Source organism: Lactuca sativa, chromosome 2 (assembly GCF_002870075.4).
Source record: "Lactuca sativa cultivar Salinas chromosome 2, Lsat_Salinas_v11, whole genome shotgun sequence".
Classification (NCBI taxonomy): Eukaryota; Viridiplantae; Streptophyta; class Magnoliopsida; order Asterales; family Asteraceae; genus Lactuca; species Lactuca sativa.
This window is the reverse complement of record NC_056624.2, coordinates 53,965,619-53,988,122: the sequence shown is the minus strand read 5'-3', so window position 1 is coordinate 53,988,122 and position 22,504 is coordinate 53,965,619. Positions and strand designations below refer to the sequence as shown.

The 22,504-nt window shown below is 39.2% G+C and overlaps 1 protein-coding gene across 1 annotated transcript; it reads left to right on the top strand.

Moving 5' to 3' along the window:
* Nucleotides 1-1,503: 1,503 nt before the first annotated feature.
* Nucleotides 1,504-2,722, top strand: LOC111907170 (uncharacterized). The gene is made up of 5 exons (XM_023902970.3): nucleotides 1,504-1,576; nucleotides 1,653-1,785; nucleotides 1,921-2,078; nucleotides 2,152-2,272; nucleotides 2,337-2,722. Exons 1-5 carry the CDS (start codon nucleotides 1,518-1,520, stop codon nucleotides 2,490-2,492), a joined length of 627 nt encoding a protein of 208 aa, XP_023758738.3. The 5' UTR covers nucleotides 1,504-1,517; the 3' UTR covers nucleotides 2,493-2,722.
* The last annotated feature ends 19,782 nt before the right edge of the window (nucleotides 2,723-22,504 follow it).

The window sequence follows — 22,504 nt, the reverse complement described above, 5'->3', positions numbered from 1 at the left end:
ATAAGTAATAAAAATACACGGTCACATCCTCCTCTATGAAAAGGTAGGTAGTATAGATTATTCTTTTTCACAAAATTAAGCAAAAAGTAAATAATTGTTTTGCTTCTTGATGACCCATAATGCATGCGAATTATGGATTGAATTCTATTCTTGATGTGGCAACATAAGGTCTATCTTTTCTTGCTCTCTCAATACCTCTGCCAACATGCTATTATTATGTATTGTTATATTTATCAGTTTTTTCAACATAAGTTATAACTTTGTGAAATAGCTTGGGTTTACTAAAAACTGTCACTATCTTCATAGCTGAAGGATCCTCAACAACTAAGGGAAAAAAAAAACATAAACACCATGTCAAATGTAATGGATATTACCCCAGCACTAAAAACAGAATGGACTGCCTTGATCCAAGTTTTAGAAGTTGGGCACATACAAGAAAACATAGGCAGAGAAGAACTAAGACATCTTCTATTTACAGACTGCAAGGTACATGCAACATTCTTTTCACAATCTACTTTTCAATACTCATTTCTTACATGTGGAAATTATCACTTAAAACATGGGACAAAGGTGTTGGCTATCATCTACGGCTACCATCTCCCACTTTTCAAGCATACTTTCAAACCGTACAAACGCTACTACATATCAAATGCAGTCATAACAAAAGTTCAAACACAATTTGTTATCAACTCCTATAAATATTCGTGGTCACTCAACAATCGGACTCTCGTTCAACCATATCCTGAGCTTCAACCCCCTGTCTTGCCATGTCACTTTCAGTTTACCCCTTTCACCCAATTGCACAGACATGCTGAAACTGACAATTACCAAAGTAAGAAAAACTTTCAAAACTCAAAGATTTATTACATTTACTTTCCTTTTATTCGTGATGAAATTTCATTTTTCAAATCGACCTCTGGTGAAGGATCTAAAGACATTCCACTTCCTATTATTCTGATGGAAGTAAACCCAATAATGATGCCAAATAGGAGGTCTACATCTTTACATCATTTTTTTTAAAATAATGTTTCCAAATAGTTTTAATGAAATAACATTCTATTTTTATTGTACTCCAAAAACACAGACATAAGGGGTGTCGTCATCAAATGCTTTCCAAGTGAACAATTACATGACGGATCAGAACTATCATCAAAAAGAGACATCATCATCGTCAACGAAGAGTATGTGAATAAATAAAACAACTAACCCAAAACAAGAATATTTGTCACTTAATATTAGCCAATTGCATATCATATACACCACATGATAATTAACATATCTGAATTTTAATCACTCAGGAGAATACTTATTCTACTTACGTTATGGAATTCCTTTGATGACAATGAAGGGTATGCTCTACAGAAAATGACTACTACACCACCAATGATATTTGGAATGAGATTGAAAGTGATCACTTCCAACGGTAAGTATAACTCACATCACAAAACAACAACACAACATATAACCTATCAAACCATTAACTTAATTCCAATACAGGTCTGTCACTTACCACAACAATGGGTTCTGCAATCATTATTAATCCACCAGCGGCGAAAGATCTACATTTAGATAATTGGTACATTCTATATTTTAAAACTTTTAACTTTTGCTGCTACTTATAACAACATTATATACTTATTTGTACATCACAGGTACAATGAAAATGAAGGAGAACTGGAACAGTTACTTAACAGAAAAACTTACAATGAAAGTGATCTTTTATTCCCCATTCCACAAAAAAATGACACAGTTCCTATCGCAACAGCAATTGAAAGCCTAAAAAGTGTAAGTAATTACAACTACAAAATGACTTAAATTACTACTACTTTACTTTTTACCAAAAAAAAAAAAAAAAAAAAAAAAAAAAAAAAAAACTATTAACAATTAATCAACATGAACACTTTTTTTTAAAAAAAACAGCAGAAGCCAGTGTGGATAAAAGGCAGCCTCAGTCTACTACACCAACATAGAAGTTTCTCAAACACATCATGTGCCAACTGTCAAAAATTAATCGAAGCAGATGTAAACTGGATTATCATATGCCCTTTTTGCTATACAGAATCAGAAGTCCAACTTATGTAAGTACCTTTTCACCATAAATTCACATCATTCACAGGCAACATACTTACAAAATCACAAATATTTGGCCAGCTCCAGAGCCACAGTTCAAATTGATGATGCAACTGGATCACTCTCTGCAACAATATCAAAACCAGACCTTGAAAAGTTCATTCCCTTTACACCTGAGGAATTAAAATATGCAGAAGACAATGTAAGCCCAACTACCTTCACAATAATTCATTAATAATTAAACTTACCAATTAAACTAAATACAGGAGAAAAGTGTTCACGATACGATAGCAACATCAGTCGACTCGGTGTTACTTTTCGCATTTGTGTGCTCGCAAAAGACATGCCACCAGCAAGAACCAAGCACAACATACAACATTGTCAAAGCATACAACATCACACCAGCCAAGAAACCAAAATAGAATAGGGACGAAGGGCCCCTTTTAAAAACATTTTGCTTTTTGAAAACCATTTATAAAAAAATGGCCCATAATAGCCAATGAAGCAACATCTCACAGATTAAAATCTGACAAACTTTACTTTTTGTATATTGCTTCAAATGCACAAATCTATTAAGAACTACATATCAAGAAGTTTTCAGTGCTTGTAGGAAGATAATTGCAATATGGCAATATTACTTTCTTGTGTCTCACACTGCATCTCTTTAAGGTTTTTTATTATTTTATTTTTATTTATTTATTTATTTTTTATATGTATTATCTACGGTTTATCAGAAACCAATATAGGCAATGTACTTTAATTTTCACGTATAAAACCATATTCATTTCATCTTCTTACGTAATATATGAGGACACTGGGCTGTCCTTAGGACGGCCCTCTGATTTCCCTAGTATAGATATATATTATTACAAAAAATCTGCTACTTATATCAAAACAAAGACGCATTGTCGTTTCTAATAATTTGGACTTAGTTTGGTAAATTGCATTGTTGATGTGGATTGCAAAGTATGTGTTGTCATAAGGATTTTTATAACGTTTTACAAAGTTGGCTCAAGAAATAAACAAAGAGAGTTGAGAATAATTGGGCTACACTCAAATAATTTCTAGCCCATGTAAAGTTTGAAGAAAGTTGGTTTAAGATCATTATTTTAAAAGCCCAAACCTAAATATGTCAATGCCTTCAAGGAGTGTTCTCTTATTGGAATGCTTATTTAAAATAATGTTGGCCTTTTTTTAGGAGTATTTACAAGCTTAAAATGAAATCGAAGCATAACTATTTTATTAAAATAATAATTTTTCTTTTATTTTTTTTGGCAAATTCTATTTATATATAAGATGGCAAAAAACGGTACAGATATATGCAAATTCATATGCACATAACTATTGATGGAAAAAAGAAAAACGAGAATTGTCATACACATGTTTTTATATGTTTTTTTAGTTAAAATCTATATGGTTGTTCATAGATAAAATTGAATTGTCCAATTTGACTATTTCGTTTGGATAATTAAAGGTTCACGGCAAATTTTTATTTGGTTTGAAAAATATATATTTTTTAATTTTTTAATTTTTAATTTTTTTTGTTGTGGGGAAGATGCCTCCAATTCGTTAAAATGAATACTTTTGATACATTACAATTCGTTAAAATGAATATGTTGTTGGATTTCATACTTTACATTATTACAATGATACATTAAAACGAATATGTTGTTGGATTTGATACATTACAATTCGTTAAAATGAATACTTTTTTGGATTTGATACGGTACAACTCGTAAAAATGAATACATTTCCATTTTTTGTGTCCTTTTGACCGGTCAAACATTGATTATTTATTCTTTATACTATTTGTTTGAATGATTGTAACTTATTGAATATAACACCAAAAACCACACAATTATTGTCTAAAATCATCTATCAACTCTAAATTATATGTTGAAAAAAACCGCATGTCAATTCGATTTAAAACAAATGAGATATGCTTGTTTAAAGATTTTCACAGAATACAAAAGTTTAAATTTTTTGCTGAAAAGCTAAAATATTTCAATTTTAATATCTCATCTTTAAATGATTATAACTCGTGGAATATAACACTAAAACCAACAACATTATATTTTAAAATCATTTACAAACTCTAATTTACACTTTGGAAAATATTGCATGTCAATCTAACTTAAAACAAATAAGATACTTTGTTTAAAGAATTTCACATAATATAAACGTATATATTTCTTAATGAAAAACTGAAATATTTCAACTTTGATATCGTATCTTTGAAGGATTGTAACTTATTAAATATAACACCAAAAACAACAAAATTATAGTCTAAAATCATCTAGAAACTCTAAATTAGACGTTGGAAACAACTTAATATCAATCCGACTTAAAACGAATGAGATATGTTTGTTTAAAGGATTTCACAGAATACAAAAGTTTAAATTTTTGCTAAAAACTGAAATATTTCAGTTTTGATATCTCATCTTTGAAGAATTGTAACTCACTGAAAATTAATGCCAAAAAAAACTAAATTATAGTCTAAAAGCATCTACAAACTTCAAATTACACGTTGGAAAAAACCGCATGTCAATCCGATTTAAAACAAATGAAATATGTTTGTTTAAAGAATTTCAAAAAATACAAATTTTTTAAAAAATAAGCCGATCAAAAACCGGTGTTTACCTGGACGGACCGGATCCGGTCTACGGATCCAAATGTTCACCCCTAGACCAAACCTCAAAGTTGCTTAACACTATCTTTCTCCTACACGCTCCATTCCTTCCACCCTAAGGAATGATAAAGAGAGAACATAAATCATTTTTGTTGGGATAGTTATGATATGTAGTTTATCTAAATTGATATATTTGATACTTTCGCATTTAATTGTTTACAAAGCAATATGGTTCGCGTTTTTAGTGTTTGTGACTTCAAAGCTATATAATTCAACATCACAAGTTTATAAAAATGCGTTTAAGCCATGTACTTGATCTTAAAAAATTGTATAAGAATACGATATGAAGAAAGTTTTCCACTGAGATAAATCTTGAGAGTGGCTTGCTCTTTGGGGAAAAATAGAAAAGCTCAACTGATCCCAAATTTGTCATCAATCGTTGTTAGTTTCCAAATGGATTAGAACAGAAAAGATATTTTGGTGAACAATATTTGGTTATCTGTTGTTTAGAAAAAGGGGCTACATTTCTTTAATATGTTTTGACAATTAATACTTGAAAGTTTTTATTCTGAAGAACGTTCCAACACTTGTAATGGTAGTTTTTCTAATAGTAACATAATAAGTAATATGAAAACTCACAAAGAGACAATATGATGCCACAATCTGACTTTAAGCCAACTTCATTCACTAAGATGTGTTTGGTTCATATATATCAAAATAATTTGGAGAAATTAGATTAAAAGATATGAAATAATTTGGAGAAATTAGATTAAAAGATATGTTTTGGTTGACAAAGAAACTTTAATTCTTTAAATTTCATTAAATTTTAGGCTAGAAGGAATTGATCATTATTTGGCGAGCAAAGACTTTAGATTCATTTTTTGTATTACAAAGACAAAAATGCTCTCACACTCTTTATTTTAGCCATGATTCACAAAATCAAAAGAAATTACAATTATATCTTTCACACCTCAACCGCCAGTCCGCCTACCCATCTAAGTGTTGGGGTTGGAAAACTCTTCTATTAAACACTAAAATAGAATTACAATAGGAGGAGCAACTCTCACACTCAACTATTACAAAAAACCAACCTTCTCACTCTAAGTGTTATACTATGTGTTTCTCTGTATTTGGGATGCATACAACTGAAGAATGAAGTCTCTATTTATAGTCTTGGTAGCCACCATTATCGTTGCCTTCATTAATTGTGTTCATCATAGGGTGTCTGTAACACCCGGATTCCCAGGTATTATTTTTATTCTTTTATTTTTGGGTGATGTGAGGAGACTCGGCGAGTTGGAGTCTAAACTCGCCGAGTAGGATTGCGGTTTTGCACGCGGGTTCGCGTCTGGACTTGGCGAGTCCACGCTGTTTAATGAAACCCTAATTTCCAGGGTTTGAGACCTATTTAATGGGGCTTATGGCCGTCATTTGCGGCCACCAACCCCAGAGAGAAACCCTAAAGAGATCTTGAGCGTTTTGGGAGAGAGAGGAGGCCATTGTTAACCTTGGAAGCATTGTTTGGCAAGGCAAAGGAGATTCTAGCTAAGAGGAGGCAAGGGAGGTGGACATCCTTCGAATTTGGAGCTCAGAGCATCACTTTGGAGGTATATTTTGGCTCCCTTTTCTGTTATTATGATAATCATGGGGGTTTAGGGTTTCTTGACCCCTTTGTTGGTTAGATTTGATGTCCATTTCGTCCCCATTTGTGATGAGGCTTGAAATGGGACCCATAGAGGTCTAGAGGAGCTTTATTCCATAAGCTTTATGAGGATTCATGGGAGTTTTGACCAAGGGTTATGAGATATGGGGCTAAAACATCATATAGGAGCAAATAGATGTTGTTTGAGCATCAAGGTTTGGACTTTACGTGATTATCATGCTTGGGAAGGCCAGATCTATGATTTTATGGAACAGATCTGACCTCAGAAGTGGGTTTGAGTTTATGCATGGCATGAACTCGCCGAGTCTGAAGAACAGACTCGGCGAGTAGTATGAAGTTTGCCCGTAACCACTCAGTGAGTGGTCTTGTCGAGTTGAGGGAATGACTCAGTGAGTCAGGGTGAGTCGGGGGGACTGAGTCAAGCCAGAACTCGTCGAGTTGTTCTTGAGACTCGGCGAGTTGAGTTGTGGTGGCCCCGCGATTCTTGCCAGGTGGAACTCGTCGAGTCAGAGAAGTACTCGGCGTGTCAAGAGAGGATCCAAGAGAGTCAGTGGACACGTATAGACTCGCCGAGTCGCCCTAGTGCACTCGCCGAGTCCGGTCAAAGTTGACCGTTGACCTTGTTGACTTTTAGGGTTGAGTGCAGTTGTATTTATGAGTGTATTACTTTGTGTGATTAGGCAGAGGCTAGATCACATTTATTCCGAGACAGATATTTACCGAGACATCGAGGTGAGTCTTCTTACTATACTTACCTAGAGTGGTATATTGTGTAGACCAGAGGGTCTTATGTGTTATGTATGAGATTATGTGCTATGTGTTATGTGTATGTTTTTATATACCGGACCGAAGGGTCCAACGATATAGACGGGGCCGGAGGGCCCAACGAGCTATGACCGGACCAGAGGGTCCAACGAGCTACGGGACTGGAGGGTCCCGCTGAGACATATCGACCGGAGGGTCTTATTATAGCCTTGAGTGGCGTATGTGTTGTATGCGGTATATTGGGGTACTCACTAAGCATTTATGCTTACAATTGTTGTGTGATGTGTTTCAGGTACCAGTGATGAGCGCGGGAAGGCGCCGGCATGATCCGTACACACTCGAGGAGTTTTATGTTTTGGATTCTGGGGAGATGTCCTTGTGATAAATACAACTGAAACAATATGTTGATGATATTTTATGAAAAATGATTGTTTTGAAAATGAAAATTTTGTTTTGAAAATTTACGTTGTTACAAGTTGGTATCAGAGCCTTGGTTTGAGGGATTCGGATGCATCTTCAGACGTATTCGAACTCAAACTGAGGAATTGAGGAGAATTTTTATAATAAAATAAAATTTTTGAAAAGAGTAACAGAGTTTTGAGACAAACAGAGCAGAGCCGTGTGTACGATCAGCCAGCGCCCGAGCGACGAATTCCCCAAAAGTACCCTTACTTTATGTGTTATGAGATATGTTATATTATACATGCTAGAGTAGGCTAAGTATACATATTAGGACTAGAGCGGCCTGATTTGTGATGCCTTAGCCTAGGGGTTTTCTGCTGCTGAGATGCTTTGAGGGCGAGTGATAGCAGTTAGGAGCTCATGAGAATAGAGTACTTGTAATCCAAGATCCAAGGAGGAGGACTTGAAGTGAATGTTGGTGCGGTGTGGTAAGTAGTATTGGGCCCGTACTACTGAAGACACCGGATCAGTGGACATTTCAAGTAAGAATCTTTTGGACGACGGAGGACAAGTAGGGTTGCGTCATCGAATATAAGCATGTTTGATCGAATCTCTGATAATTTTTGTTGTATTTCAGAGACATCATGGTTGGGACTCGACACACACCTGAGACCAGTGGTGTCAGCGACGAGGAGATCCGTCGGATGATTCATGAGGAGGTGGCTGCTGCCATCCGGGCTGAGATTCCTGAGATGTTTGGAGACATCAAGACCACATTGATCGAGACTTTTGATGAGCGGTACGCAGCGTTGACTGAGGCTGTTGCAGCTGCAGCTACTGCTGCTATTCCTGCTACCAGACCTCAGGGAGGTGCCTTGTTGTTGTTCCGGTAGTTCAGCAACACGAAGCCACCAGAGTTCGATGGGACGTAGGACCCGATTGCCGCTATGGGGTGGATCTCTGACATCGAGGGATGTTTCTATACGTGCTCTTGTCCAGAGCACTTGAGGGTTCGGTTCGCCTTGAACCAGCTCCGCCTGGGAGCGAAGGATTGGTGGAAGTTCGTGACGACGAACTTTACTTTGGCTGAGATTTCTGAGGTGACCTGGGAGAGGTTCACCGCTACATTCCGAGAGGAGTATGTTCCCCCGGTAGAGAGGGAACGGTTGATCCAGGAGTTCTTGACCCTCAAGCAGGGTACTAATTCAGTGACAGTCATCACCAGGAAGTTCCATGAGAGGGCGATGTTTTGCCCTGAGCAGGTATCGACTAAGCAAGCTCGTATGAGCCGTTATCTGGGTGTTCTGAGGAGAAATATATGGGAGTTCGTGGCGAACTCGACTTACCGGACATTTGCTGAGCTCCAAGCAAATGCCCGGAAGAGGGAGATCGAGCTGGAGACTCAGGCCAGGGAGGAGGCCGAGTCTCAGAGGATGGATCGGCGGTTGACCCAGTCTCAGCCTGTGAGAGTTTTTGTTGGATTATTATTTGTATGTCTGTTGTTGTTGTTGGATTGTTATTTTTCTGTTTGTTGTATGTCGATAAATTACTTGTGACAGTTGAGGGTGGTCCAACTAGGTGCTGAAGGCCAAGATACTCAGGGCGGACCAAATTTATGTTGAAGGCTAAAGTGTCGGACCAACTTTATATTGATAGCCACAGTACATACCTACTTTGTGTTGATGACCATTATTTTTATGTATTGTATTTATATTGTTGTATGTGGTATTTTTGGGGAACTCACTAAAATTTGGCTTACAATTATGGATTAAATATTTTTTAGGTATTTCTTCAGATCGTGGGAAGGGAAATTCTTGACTATACATGTGCATCGACGTTATGTTTTTAGATTTCCGCATGTTTTCGTTTTATACTCTGATTTGGAGAATTGTGTTTTGATTATCTGCAATGGGTTTCCATACCAATTAATGATATTTTAAATGAAATATTATTATTTAAAAATGAAAATTTTGGTTTGAAAAAATAGGACGTTAGAAGTTAGTATCAGATCCTTGGGTTTTAGCTATAAGAACACCCTATGTGCTCATACAAACCCTAATGCTTGGATCTAGGTTTCTCTATTGTACATGCAAGTTATCCAAGACTATAAACCCTAGATCTAGCATATGATAATCAATATAACATATAAATTAGGGTTTAGATCATACCTTGATTGTTATGTAGCAATAACAATTTCAAATCCTCCTTGTAATGACTTTAGAAAGCTTAGAGTCACAAATGTCACTCCTCTAATGGCTCACAAACACCAAGAGCAAGAGGATGAAGAAGAGAAGAGAAGGAGGCACCCAAAAACCGTCCAAAACCCTAAGGAGTTACTTGCCCACGTTTTTGGTGCTCTAGGGATCTTTAAATAGTGAAGCTATTAGGGTTATCAAACAAGGAAACCCTAATTTGGATGCTTAAGCCCTAAGCAACCCATGGACTCCTTCCTAAAAGGCCTAAGGACGATTTCTAATGGGTTTCCCCATAGAATTCGTCCACTCCTTTAATGTGGAGTCCATTAGCTCAATATTCAACTATCATACAATTGACAGTTCAAGTCCCTTAAGTTCAATTAATGTCTTTTAGCCACAAACTTAATTCTTATTAATTCTTGACTAATATTAATTAAACAATATGATTTCTCCTTTAATATATTATTCTCATAATATATTAATAAATCATATTTAATCATTTCTCTCCATAATTCATCCTATCAAGTTGCTTTGGTGAAGACAACCCAAAAGGACCATGCACCATCGGGTCAAGTACATACCTAAATAGTTATGGACTTAGACACTAATCCAACAGTTATATCTACCGATATGTGATATGTTAGACATGCATGCTAGTATGCAAGCTAAGGATCTTTTTAGGAATTTCATGAATGAATTGAATAAAATTTAAGATGTCTTGTAGCCTAAGAATAGCTTATTATGTGCTAGTTTAGTTTATGTTGAGATTGTTAGCTGCTAAGTATATGTGTTAGAGTTGTACATGACTAGGATTCTATAGCCTTAGAATGCTTGATTTAGCTTTACTTCATGCTTCTTGCATGGTTATGAAATTAGGGTATAATCATTTAGGGTTGCACGCGGGTTCGCGTCTGGACTTGGCGAGTCCACGCTGTTTAATGAAACCCTAATTTCCAGGGTTTGAGACCTATTTAATGGGGCTTATGGCCGTCATTTGCGGCCACCAACCCCAGAGAGAAACCCTAAAGAGATCTTGAGCGTTTTGGGAGAGAGAGGAGGCCATTGTTAACCTTGGAAGCATTGTTTGGCAAGGCAAAGGAGATTCTAGCTAAGAGGAGGCAAGGGAGGTGGACATCCTTCGAATTTGGAGCTCAGAGCATCACTTTGGAGGTATATTTTGGCTCCCTTTTCTGTTATTATGATAATCATGGGGGTTTAGGGTTTCTTGACCCCTTTGTTGGTTAGATTTGATGTCCATTTCGTCCCCATTTGTGATGAGGCTTGAAATGGGACCCATAGAGGTCTAGAGGAGCTTTATTCCATAAGCTTTATGAGGATTCATGGGAGTTTTGACCAAGGGTTATGAGATATGGGGCTAAAACATCATATAGGAGCAAATAGATGTTGTTTGAGCATCAAGGTTTGGACTTTACGTGATTATCATGCTTGGGAAGGCCAGATCTATGATTTTATGGAACAGATCTGACCTCAGAAGTGGGTTTGAGTTTATGCATGGGATGAACTCGCCGAGTCTGAAGAACAGACTCGCCGAGTAGCATGAAGTTTGCCCGTAACCACTCAGTGAGTGGTCTTGTCGAGTTGAGGGAATGACTCAGTGAGTCAGGGTGAGTCGGGGGGACTGATTCAAGCCAGAACTCGTCGAGTTGTTCTTGAGATTCGGCTAGTTGAGTTGTGGTGGGCCCGCGATTCTTGCCAGGTGGAACTCGTCGAGTCAGATAAGTACACGGCGTGTCAAGAGAGGATCCAAGAGAGTCAGTGGACACGTATAGACTCGCCGAGTCGCCCTAGTGCACTCGCCGAGTCCGGTCAAAGTTGACCGTTGACCTTGTTGACTTTTAGGGTTGAGTGCAGTTGTATTTATGAGTGTATTACTTTGTGTGATTAGGCGGAGGCTAGATCACATTTATTCCGAGACAGATATTTACCGAGACATCGAGGTGAGTCTTCTCACTATACTTACCTAGAGTGGTATATTGTGTAGACCAGAGGGTCTTATGTGTTATGTATGAGATTATGTGCTATGTGTTATGTGTATGTTTTTATATACCGGACCGAAGGGTCCAACGATATAGACGGGGCCGGAGGGCCCAACGAGCTATGACCGGACCAGAGGGTCCAACGAGCTACGGGACTGGAGGGTCCCGCTGAGACATATCGACCGGAGGGTCTTATTATAGCCTTGAGTGGCGTATGTGTTGTATGCGGTATATTGGGGTACTCACTAAGCATTTATGCTTACAATTGTTGTGTGATGTGTTTCAGGTACCAGTGATGAGCGCGGGAAGGCGCCGGCATGATCCGTACACACTCGAGGAGTTTTATGTTTTGGATTCTGGGGAGATGTCCTTGTGATAAATACAACTGAAACAATATGTTGATGATATTTTATGAAAAATGATTGTTTTGAAAATGAAAATTTTGTTTTGAAAATTTACGTTGTTACAAGTTGGTATCAGAGCCTTGGTTTGAGGGATTCGGATGCATCTTCAGACGTATTCGAACTCAAACTGAGGAATTGAGGAGAATTTTTATAATAAAATAAAATTTTTGAAAAGAGTAACAGAGTTTTGAGACAAACAGAGCAGAGCCGTGTGTACGATCAGCCAGCGCCCGAGCGACGAATTCCCCAAAAGTACCCTTACTTTATGTGTTATGAGATATGTTATATTATACATGCTAGAGTAGGCTAAGTATACATATTAGGACTAGAGCGGCCTGATTTGTGATGCCTTAGCCTAGGGGTTTTCTGCTGCTGAGATGCTTTGAGGGCGAGTGATAGCAGTTAGGAGCTCATGAGAATAGAGTACTTGTAATCCAAGATCCAAGGAGGAGGACTTGAAGTGAATGTTGGTGCGGTGTGGTAAGTAGTATTGGGCCCGTACTACTGAAGACACCGGATCAGTGGACATTTCAAGTAAGAATCTTTTGGACGACGGAGGACAAGTAGGGTTGCGTCATCGAATATAAGCATGTTTGATCGAATCTCTGATAATTTTTGTTGTATTTCAGAGACATCATGGTTGGGACTCGACACACACCTGAGACCAGTGGTGTCAGCGACGAGGAGATCCGTCGGATGATTCATGAGGAGGTGGCTGCTGCCATCCGGGCTGAGATTCCTGAGATGTTTGGAGACATCAAGACCACATTGATCGAGACTTTTGATGAGCGGTACGCAGCGTTGACTGAGGCTGTTGCAGCTGCAGCTACTGCTGCTATTCCTGCTACCAGACCTCAGGGAGGTGCCTTGTTGTTGTTCCGGTAGTTCAGCAACACGAAGCCACCAGAGTTCGATGGGACGTAGGACCCGATTGCCGCTATGGGGTGGATCTCTGACATCGAGGGATGTTTCTATACGTGCTCTTGTCCAGAGCACTTGAGGGTTCGGTTCGCCTTGAACCAGCTCCGCCTGGGAGCGAAGGATTGGTGGAAGTTCGTGACGACGAACTTTACTTTGGCTGAGATTTCTGAGGTGACCTGGGAGAGGTTCACCGCTACATTCCGAGAGGAGTATGTTCCCCCGGTAGAGAGGGAACGGTTGATCCAGGAGTTCTTGACCCTCAAGCAGGGTACTAATTCAGTGACAGTCATCACCAGGAAGTTCCATGAGAGGGCGATGTTTTGCCCTGAGCAGGTATCGACTAAGCAAGCTCGTATGAGCCGTTATCTGGGTGTTCTGAGGAGAAATATATGGGAGTTCGTGGCGAACTCGACTTACCGGACATTTGCTGAGCTCCAAGCAAATGCCCGGAAGAGGGAGATCGAGCTGGAGACTCAGGCCAGGGAGGAGGCCGAGTCTCAGAGGATGGATCGGCGGTTGACCCAGTCTCAGCCTGTGAGAGTTTTTGTTGGATTATTATTTGTATGTCTGTTGTTGTTGTTGGATTGTTATTTTTCTGTTTGTTGTATGTCGATAAATTACTTGTGACAGTTGAGGGTGGTCCAACTAGGTGCTGAAGGCCAAGATACTCAGGGCGGACCAAATTTATGTTGAAGGCTAAAGTGTCGGACCAACTTTATATTGATAGCCACAGTACATACCTACTTTGTGTTGATGACCATTATTTTTATGTATTGTATTTATATTGTTGTATGTGGTATTTTTGGGGAACTCACTAAAATTTGGCTTACAATTATGGATTAAATATTTTTTAGGTATTTCTTCAGATCGTGGGAAGGGAAATTCTTGACTATACATGTGCATCGACGTTATGTTTTTAGATTTCCGCATGTTTTCGTTTTATACTCTGATTTGGAGAATTGTGTTTTGATTATCTGCAATGGGTTTCCATACCAATTAATGATATTTTAAATGAAATATTATTATTTAAAAATGAAAATTTTGGTTTGAAAAAATAGGACGTTAGAAGTTAGTATCAGATCCTTGGGTTTTAGCTATAAGAACACCCTATGTGCTCATACAAACCCTAATGCTTGGATCTAGGTTTCTCTATTGTACATGCAAGTTATCCAAGACTATAAACCCTAGATCTAGCATATGATAATCAATATAACATATAAATTAGGGTTTAGATCATACCTTGATTGTTATGTAGCAATAACAATTTCAAATCCTCCTTGTAATGACTTTAGAAAGCTTAGAGTCACAAATGTCACTCCTCTAATGGCTCACAAACACCAAGAGCAAGAGGATGAAGAAGAGAAGAGAAGGAGGCACCCAAAAACCGTCCAAAACCCTAAGGAGTTACTTGCCCACGTTTTTGGTGCTCTAGGGATCTTTAAATAGTGAAGCTATTAGGGTTATCAAACAAGGAAACCCTAATTTGGATGCTTAAGCCCTAAGCAACCCATGGACTCCTTCCTAAAAGGCCTAAGGACGATTTCTAATGGGTTTCCCCATAGAATTCGTCCACTCCTTTAATGTGGAGTCCATTAGCTCAATATTCAACTATCATACAATTGACAGTTCAAGTCCCTTAAGTTCAATTAATGTCTTTTAGCCACAAACTTAATTCTTATTAATTCTTGACTAATATTAATTAAACAATATGATTTCTCCTTTAATATATTATTCTCATAATATATTAATAAATCATATTTAATCATTTCTCTCCATAATTCATCCTATCAAGTTGCTTTGGTGAAGACAACCCAAAAGGACCATGCACCATCGGGTCAAGTACATACCTAAATAGTTATGGACTTAGACACTAATCCAACAGTTATATCTACCGATATGTGATATGTTAGACATGCATGCTAGTATGCAAGCTAAGGATCTTTTTAGGAATTTCATGAATGAATTGAATAAAATTTAAGATGTCTTGTAGCCTAAGAATAGCTTATTATGTGCTAGTTTAGTTTATGTTGAGATTGTTAGCTGCTAAGTATATGTGTTAGAGTTGTACATGACTAGGATTCTATAGCCTTAGAATGCTTGATTTAGCTTTACTTCATGCTTCTTGCATGGTTATGAAATTAGGGTATAATCATTTAGGGTTGCACGCGGGTTCGCGTCTGGACTTGGCGAGTCCACGCTGTTTAATGAAACCCTAATTTCCAGGGTTTGAGACCTATTTAATGGGGCTTATGGCCGTCATTTGCGGCCACCAACCCCAGAGAGAAACCCTAAAGAGATCTTGAGCGTTTTGGGAGAGAGAGGAGGCCATTGTTAACCTTGGAAGCATTGTTTGGCAAGGCAAAGGAGATTCTAGCTAAGAGGAGGCAAGGGAGGTGGACATCCTTCGAATTTGGAGCTCAGAGCATCACTTTGGAGGTATATTTTGGCTCCCTTTTCTGTTATTATGATAATCATGGGGGTTTAGGGTTTCTTGACCCCTTTGTTGGTTAGATTTGATGTCCATTTCGTCCCCATTTGTGATGAGGCTTGAAATGGGACCCATAGAGGTCTAGAGGAGCTTTATTCCATAAGCTTTATGAGGATTCATGGGAGTTTTGACCAAGGGTTATGAGATATGGGGCTAAAACATCATATAGGAGCAAATAGATGTTGTTTGAGCATCAAGGTTTGGACTTTACGTGATTATCATGCTTGGGAAGGCCAGATCTATGATTTTATGGAACAGATCTGACCTCAGAAGTGGGTTTGAGTTTATGCATGGGATGAACTCGCCGAGTCTGAAGAACAGACTCGCCGAGTAGCATGAAGTTTGCCCGTAACCACTCAGTGAGTGGTCTTGTCGAGTTGAGGGAATGACTCAGTGAGTCAGGGTGAGTCGGGGGGACTGATTCAAGCCAGAACTCGTCGAGTTGTTCTTGAGATTCGGCTAGTTGAGTTGTGGTGGGCCCGCGATTCTTGCCAGGTGGAACTCGTCGAGTCAGATAAGTACACGGCGTGTCAAGAGAGGATCCAAGAGAGTCAGTGGACACGTATAGACTCGCCGAGTCGCCCTAGTGCACTCGCCGAGTCCGGTCAAAGTTGACCGTTGACCTTGTTGACTTTTAGGGTTGAGTGCAGTTGTATTTATGAGTGTATTACTTTGTGTGATTAGGCGGAGGCTAGATCACATTTATTCCGAGACAGATATTTACCGAGACATCGAGGTGAGTCTTCTCACTATACTTACCTAGAGTGGTATATTGTGTAGACCAGAGGGTCTTATGTGTTATGTATGAGATTATGTGCTATGTGTTATGTGTATGTTTTTATATACCGGACCGAAGGGTCCAACGATACAGACGGGGCCGGAGGGCCCAACGAGCTATGACCGGACCAGAGGGTCCAACGAGCTACGGGACTGGAGGGTCCCGCTGAGACATATCGACCGGAGGGTCTTATTATAGCCTTGAGTGGCGTATGTGTTGTATGCGGTATATTTGGGGTACTCACTAAGCATTTATGCTTACAATTGTTGTGTGATGTGTTTCAGGTACCAGTGATGAGCGCGGGAAGGCGCCGGCATGATCCGTACACACTCGAGGAGTTTTATGTTTTTGATTCTGGGGAGATGTCCTTGTGATAAATACAACTGAAACAATATGTTGATGATATTTTATGAAAAATGATTGTTTTGAAAATGAAAATTTTGTTTTGAAAATTTACATTGTTAGTGTCCCGTAGGTTTCATTTTGTCAACAATGATGAATATTATAGCTTTGGAGGCTTTGGAGGCTGGAACACAGCAAATGTCCCCCTCCAGTCTCCGTCCAACAATCCTCATCCCAAATATGTTAGCACATAGTTTGTGCTTCTCTTGTGTCACCACCTTTGTTAACATGTCTGCAGGATTGTTGTTGGTGTTGATCTTTAACAGCTTTAATTCTCGTCCCTCAATTGCTTCTCTAAGCCAGTGATAACGTATATCAATATGTTTTGTGCGGGAATGGTACATCGAGTTCTTACTCAGGTCTATAGCACTCTGACTATCGCATTGAATGATGTACTCTTCTTGTGGAAAGCCTAATTTTGGAAGAAACCGTTTCAACCATATAAGCTCCTTCCCAGCTTCAACGGTAGCAATATACTTGGCTTTTGTTTTTGACAGTGCGACACACGTCTGTAGCTTGGATTGCCACGAGATAGCTCTGCCTGCCAAAGTAAAAATGTAACTTGATGTACATTTCCTACTATCAAGAACTCCTGCCATATCAGCATCTGTATAACCTTCCACGATTGGTTTTGCTCCTCCGTAGCATAAACATAGTTTCGAACTACCCTGCGCGTATCGAAGTATCCATTTGACTGCTTCCCAATGTTGTTTTCCTGGATTAGCTAGATATCTACTCACAACACCGACAGCATGAGCAATATCTGGTCTTGTACACACCATTGCATACATAAGACTTCCTACGGCTGAGGAATATGGGACTACCTTCATCTCTTCTTTTTCTTTCTCAGAAGATGGACAATTTTTCTTATTCAACTTGAAGTGGTTAGCCAAGGGTGTACCAACGGGCTTGGCATTTTCCATGTTGAACCTTTTGATCACATGTTCAACATACTCTTCCTATGATAAGAACAATTTTCTTGACTTTCTATCACGGATAATTTACATGCCCAATATCTATTGTGCTTGGCCTAAGTCTTTCATATCAAAGAACTTAGACAAATCCTTCTTCAAGTTATTGATCATCGTTGCATCTTGGCTCACTATCAACATATCATCCACGTAGAGCAAAAGGATGACAAATTTCCCATCTGGAAACTTCTTCAGATAGACACAATGGTCTGCAACACTTCTCTTGTACTCATGATTCATCATAAATGAATCAAACTTCTTGTACCACTACCTTGGGGCTTACTTAAGACCATAAAGGCTATTCTTTAATTTACATAGGAGATGCTCTTTCTTTGGGACTTTAAAGCCATCAGGCTGCTCCATGTATATTTCTTCATCCGAATCACCATGGAGAAAGGCTGTTTTCACATCCATCTGCTCAAGTTCAAGATCTAGACTGGCAACTAATCCGAGTACAACTCGAATAGACATCATCTTCACAACCGACGAAAAAATTTCATCAAAGTCGATTCCTTCTTTTTGTTGGAAACCTTTGACAACGAGTCTCACCTTATACTTCATAGTATTTCCCTTGCCGTCTTTCTTCAACTTGAAAACCCAATTGTTTTTCAAGGCTTTCTTTCCTTTGGGGAGTTTCACCAACTCATATGTTTGATTTTCTGCAAAGAATTCATTTCTTCTTCCATGGCCTTCTGCCAATTTGCTTTGTCAATATGAGATTGAGCTTCTTTAAAGCTCTCTGGCTCCCTCTCACTAGTAAGAAGGATGTAGTTTGAAGTCGAATATCTTTTTCATGGAGCACGAACTCGTTCGCATCGACTAACTTGAGTTCCTTCATTTGTAACTTCTGGAAATGTATCTAAAGTATTCTCGGGTGGAAGCTCCCCCTGCTCAACACCTTCTTGATTTGCATCATCAACTTCTTCATCCTCTTCTTTACTGGAAACATCATCTTTATTTTCAGATATTATATCTGAAACTTTGGACCTTTGTTGCTTGTTAACCGGTGCCTTGAAATCATAATACTGGTTTTCATAGAAAACCACATATCTACTTCAAATAACCTTCTTTAGTTCTGGGTCCCATAGCCTGTACCCGAACTCTTCATCTTCATATCCAATAAAGATGCATGGAGTGGATTTGAGGTCCAACTTCTTCCGCAATTCACTTGATACATGTGCAAACGCCTTGCACCCAAATACTCTCAAGTGAGAATATGATATGTCTTTACCCGTCCATATCTTCTCTGTCCATATCTTCTCCGAAACTTCAAAATTCAATGGAGCGGAAGGTGACCTGTTTATTAGATAGCAAGATGTCAATACAGCTTCACCCCAAAATGGCTTTAGGAGTTTAGTCATGCTGAGCATGCATCGAACTTTCTCAACAATAGTGCAATTCATCCGTTCTGCTACACCATTGTGTTGTGGGGTTCATGGGACAGTCTTTTCATGTCTGATACCATGTTCTGTGCAATATTTAGAGAACTATCGGGAATAGTACTCGCCTCCATTATCTAACCTGAGACACTTATCCTGCTTGTCTGTTTGTCTTTCCACCATTGCATGAAAAGGTTTGAAGTGGTCCAACACTTGGTCCTTGGTCCTCAAACAGTATGCCCATGCCTTTCGTGATGCATCGTCAAAGAATGTCACAAAATACCGGCTTCCACCAAGAGATTCTACTTCAATGGGTCCACATACGTCGGAGTGGGCAAGGCTCAGCAACTCAGAGCGGTTCTTTCTTGTGGAACTAAAGGAAACTCTATGTTGTTTCCTAAATAGGCAGTATTCACAAGGATCCAGGGCAATGTCTTTTGCCATTGAAATGGACTCCTTCTTTGCAAGATTCGTCAATCCCTTTTCGCTCATGTGACCTAGTCTTCTATGCCACAGGTTTGGTGATGTCTCTTCTTTAACAACATTGAGACATGGTTGAAGCAGCTTTGCATGGTTTTTATAAAGAGTACCATCAAGTTGTCCCCTTACAACAACCATAACACATTTCAACAACATCCAGGTGCCATTTTTGAATTGATTATCATATCCATGGACGTCAAGAGCTCCAACCGAGATAAGATTCATTCTCAGCTCTAGGACGTGTCGAACATCTTTCGACACCAATGTACATCCAACATTGGTCTTTAAATTCACATCACCAATACCAGCAATGCTTGAGAAACTAGTGTTTCCCATCTTTATGGTACCATGGTCTCCGGGTTTATAAGTAGTGAATAAATCCCGATTTGGAGTCGAATGATATGATGAAACGCTATCAATCACCCACTCATCATCATGATTTCCAACATGTAGGCATGCTTCCTCCTCATATGTAACAAGGGCAACGTCTTGTGTTATGGTGACCATGGTTTCACTATTCTCCCTACTTGGATTCTGGCTTGTCTCAGGCTGCTCTTGTAAGAACCTTCAGCAATCACTCCTTTTGTGGCCATAATAATTACAATGATTGCAATAGTCTTCGAACCAAGTATTTGAAGATTTCCCTCGATCTCGTGATTTCCCATGATCATGGGATCTTCCTCTACTTTGAACATGTCTACCTCTACCTCTACCTCCAGTTCTTCCTCTGCTTCTTTCTTTGTTTTCTGACACGAGGGCAAAAGACTGGTCTGTACCAGCTTCTTTCCTTCTGGCTTCCTCGTTCATTAAGGTGTCTGTGACCATCTCCATTGTCACTTTACCACCGGGGGCAGAATTGTTGAGTGTCACAACAAGCGTTTCCCAATTATCTGGTAGAGAACTCAAAAGCAATATGGCTTATTCCTCGTCTTTGAGAACCCAATCAGCAGCATCGAGCTGGTTTACGAGATCCTGGAACTGACTTGTATGCTCAGTTATGGACATACCACTTCGTAACTTGTGGTTTACAAGGCGCCTCATCAGCAAGGTCTTGTTACGTGTCATTTTTGCCTGATACATATTCACAAGCTTCTCCCAAAGTTTGTACGCGTCTGTCTCTTGAGAGACATGATGAAAAACAAAGTGGTCGATCCACTATTGAATTTGCGCCACCGTTTTCTTGTTTATTCTCGTACAAACTTCGTCTGTCTTCGTGTCGGGTTTGACGCCTTGCTTTTCTATAGGCTCTGCTAAATCTTTCAGATTAAGCAAATCTTCCATCCTTGGCTTCCACATGTTGTAATTTGTGGGCGTAAGTCTAACCATCGTAATCGTACTAAAGATTCCATCGAAAAATATTTGCAAATTTATTTTACAATATTTCGAAGAAAGATTAGATAAAACCAAGCTCTTGGTTGGATTCGGAAGCGTCAAAAATAGTAAGGTAGAATTTTTCGGGATCAAAATATACTTTCTTGAAAAGTTATGTGATAATTTGTAACTTTTCAGAACTATAAGGGCTAAACTGTAATTTTCAGAACTTACAGGGGCAAATCTAAAACGTTTCTGTGAACCAGGGACCTTTCTGAAACTTTTCAGAACTCCAGGGACCAAAAATGTGACAATAGTCAATTTCGGGTCAAGTCAAAGTCAAACAAAGTCAACAAGTCAAACCGGACGACTCAATTAACCCTTGTATATTAGGATTTATGTTATGTAATTACTAAACAACTCGCTATTTCAATGAGAAAACATCAATTGGAAAATTCGCGTGTATAATTTTCCTTAGACTTGATAATGCTAAACAATGAACCAATGAGATAAAACACTATTGCACACTCATCGGGAGTGTGTAGGACATTAAAACATGGCTTAACGGGGTTTACGCATCTTGCATTGCGAAGCCGGACACTAAAAAAGGTCACAAACGAAACCTCCCTCAATCGTTTTCACCCTATCTCTTTCTATTTGAAATCTCTCCCAAATCTCTCTCTAAAGTTCCCGTAACTTTTTATAATCACTCGGGGCATCCCGATCCTTAAATTTGACGAGAACAGCTCGAAAACGGAAGTCTACGCGAAAAACAACCTTAAGGAGCTGAACCCTCTTAAGGAGCCGAACCTCCTTAAGAGTCGAACCCTCCTGAACCAAGAAGCAGCCGAAGCTGAGCCTCCCTAATCAGCCGGAACCGAACCTCGCATTAGCCGAAACCCTAGGAGCCAAACCGAACCTGTCAGAGGCGAACATGTCAGAGCCGAACCTCACCTTCACTTCCTTCTTCTGAGTTCGGTTCCTCGCCTGCAAAAGTCTCCAGCCGAACCTCGCTCTCGGTTCTTACCTCCCAGCCGATCCTATCTCTCGGTTCCCCTCCTCCGACCGAGCCCTCCCTTCGGCTCCCTCCTACTTTCGGTTCTTTCTTTCTCTTCTCTCGGTTCTCAACCTCTTGGAACCGAACCTCGCAGGTTCGGTCCAGATTCCCGGTTTTTGACCCAAACTTCGTTTTAAGCCCGTTTTTCATCATTTTAAAGCGGGAATTTCACCCAAAACTTTATTTTAACATATTAAGACCCATATGTATTAATTAATCATGTTTTTAATGCAAATCTTATCCAAGATTTAGTGGTTGGAGTAATTAAGGTGGAGTGTTGACTTTCCTTTAGCTTATGACACAAGCAACCACTCACACCCACTCATTGACCAGCCACACTCCTTCTACCATGCCTAGGTCATGTCAATGTACTTTTTTCATCATTTCCAACCATATCCCACGTTTTTAGAGCTAGAACATCCCTCCTCTCTCCTCACTTCACTCATTTTCTCTCATTTCACCAAAGATCAAACACAACTTTTCTCTCACTTTCTCTCTGTAAAAATTCAAGATTTCAAGGCTGATCATCAAGTTTTCTTCCACTCTTGATAAGTATAATTCATCCTCATTGTGATTATTACACCTCATTCTA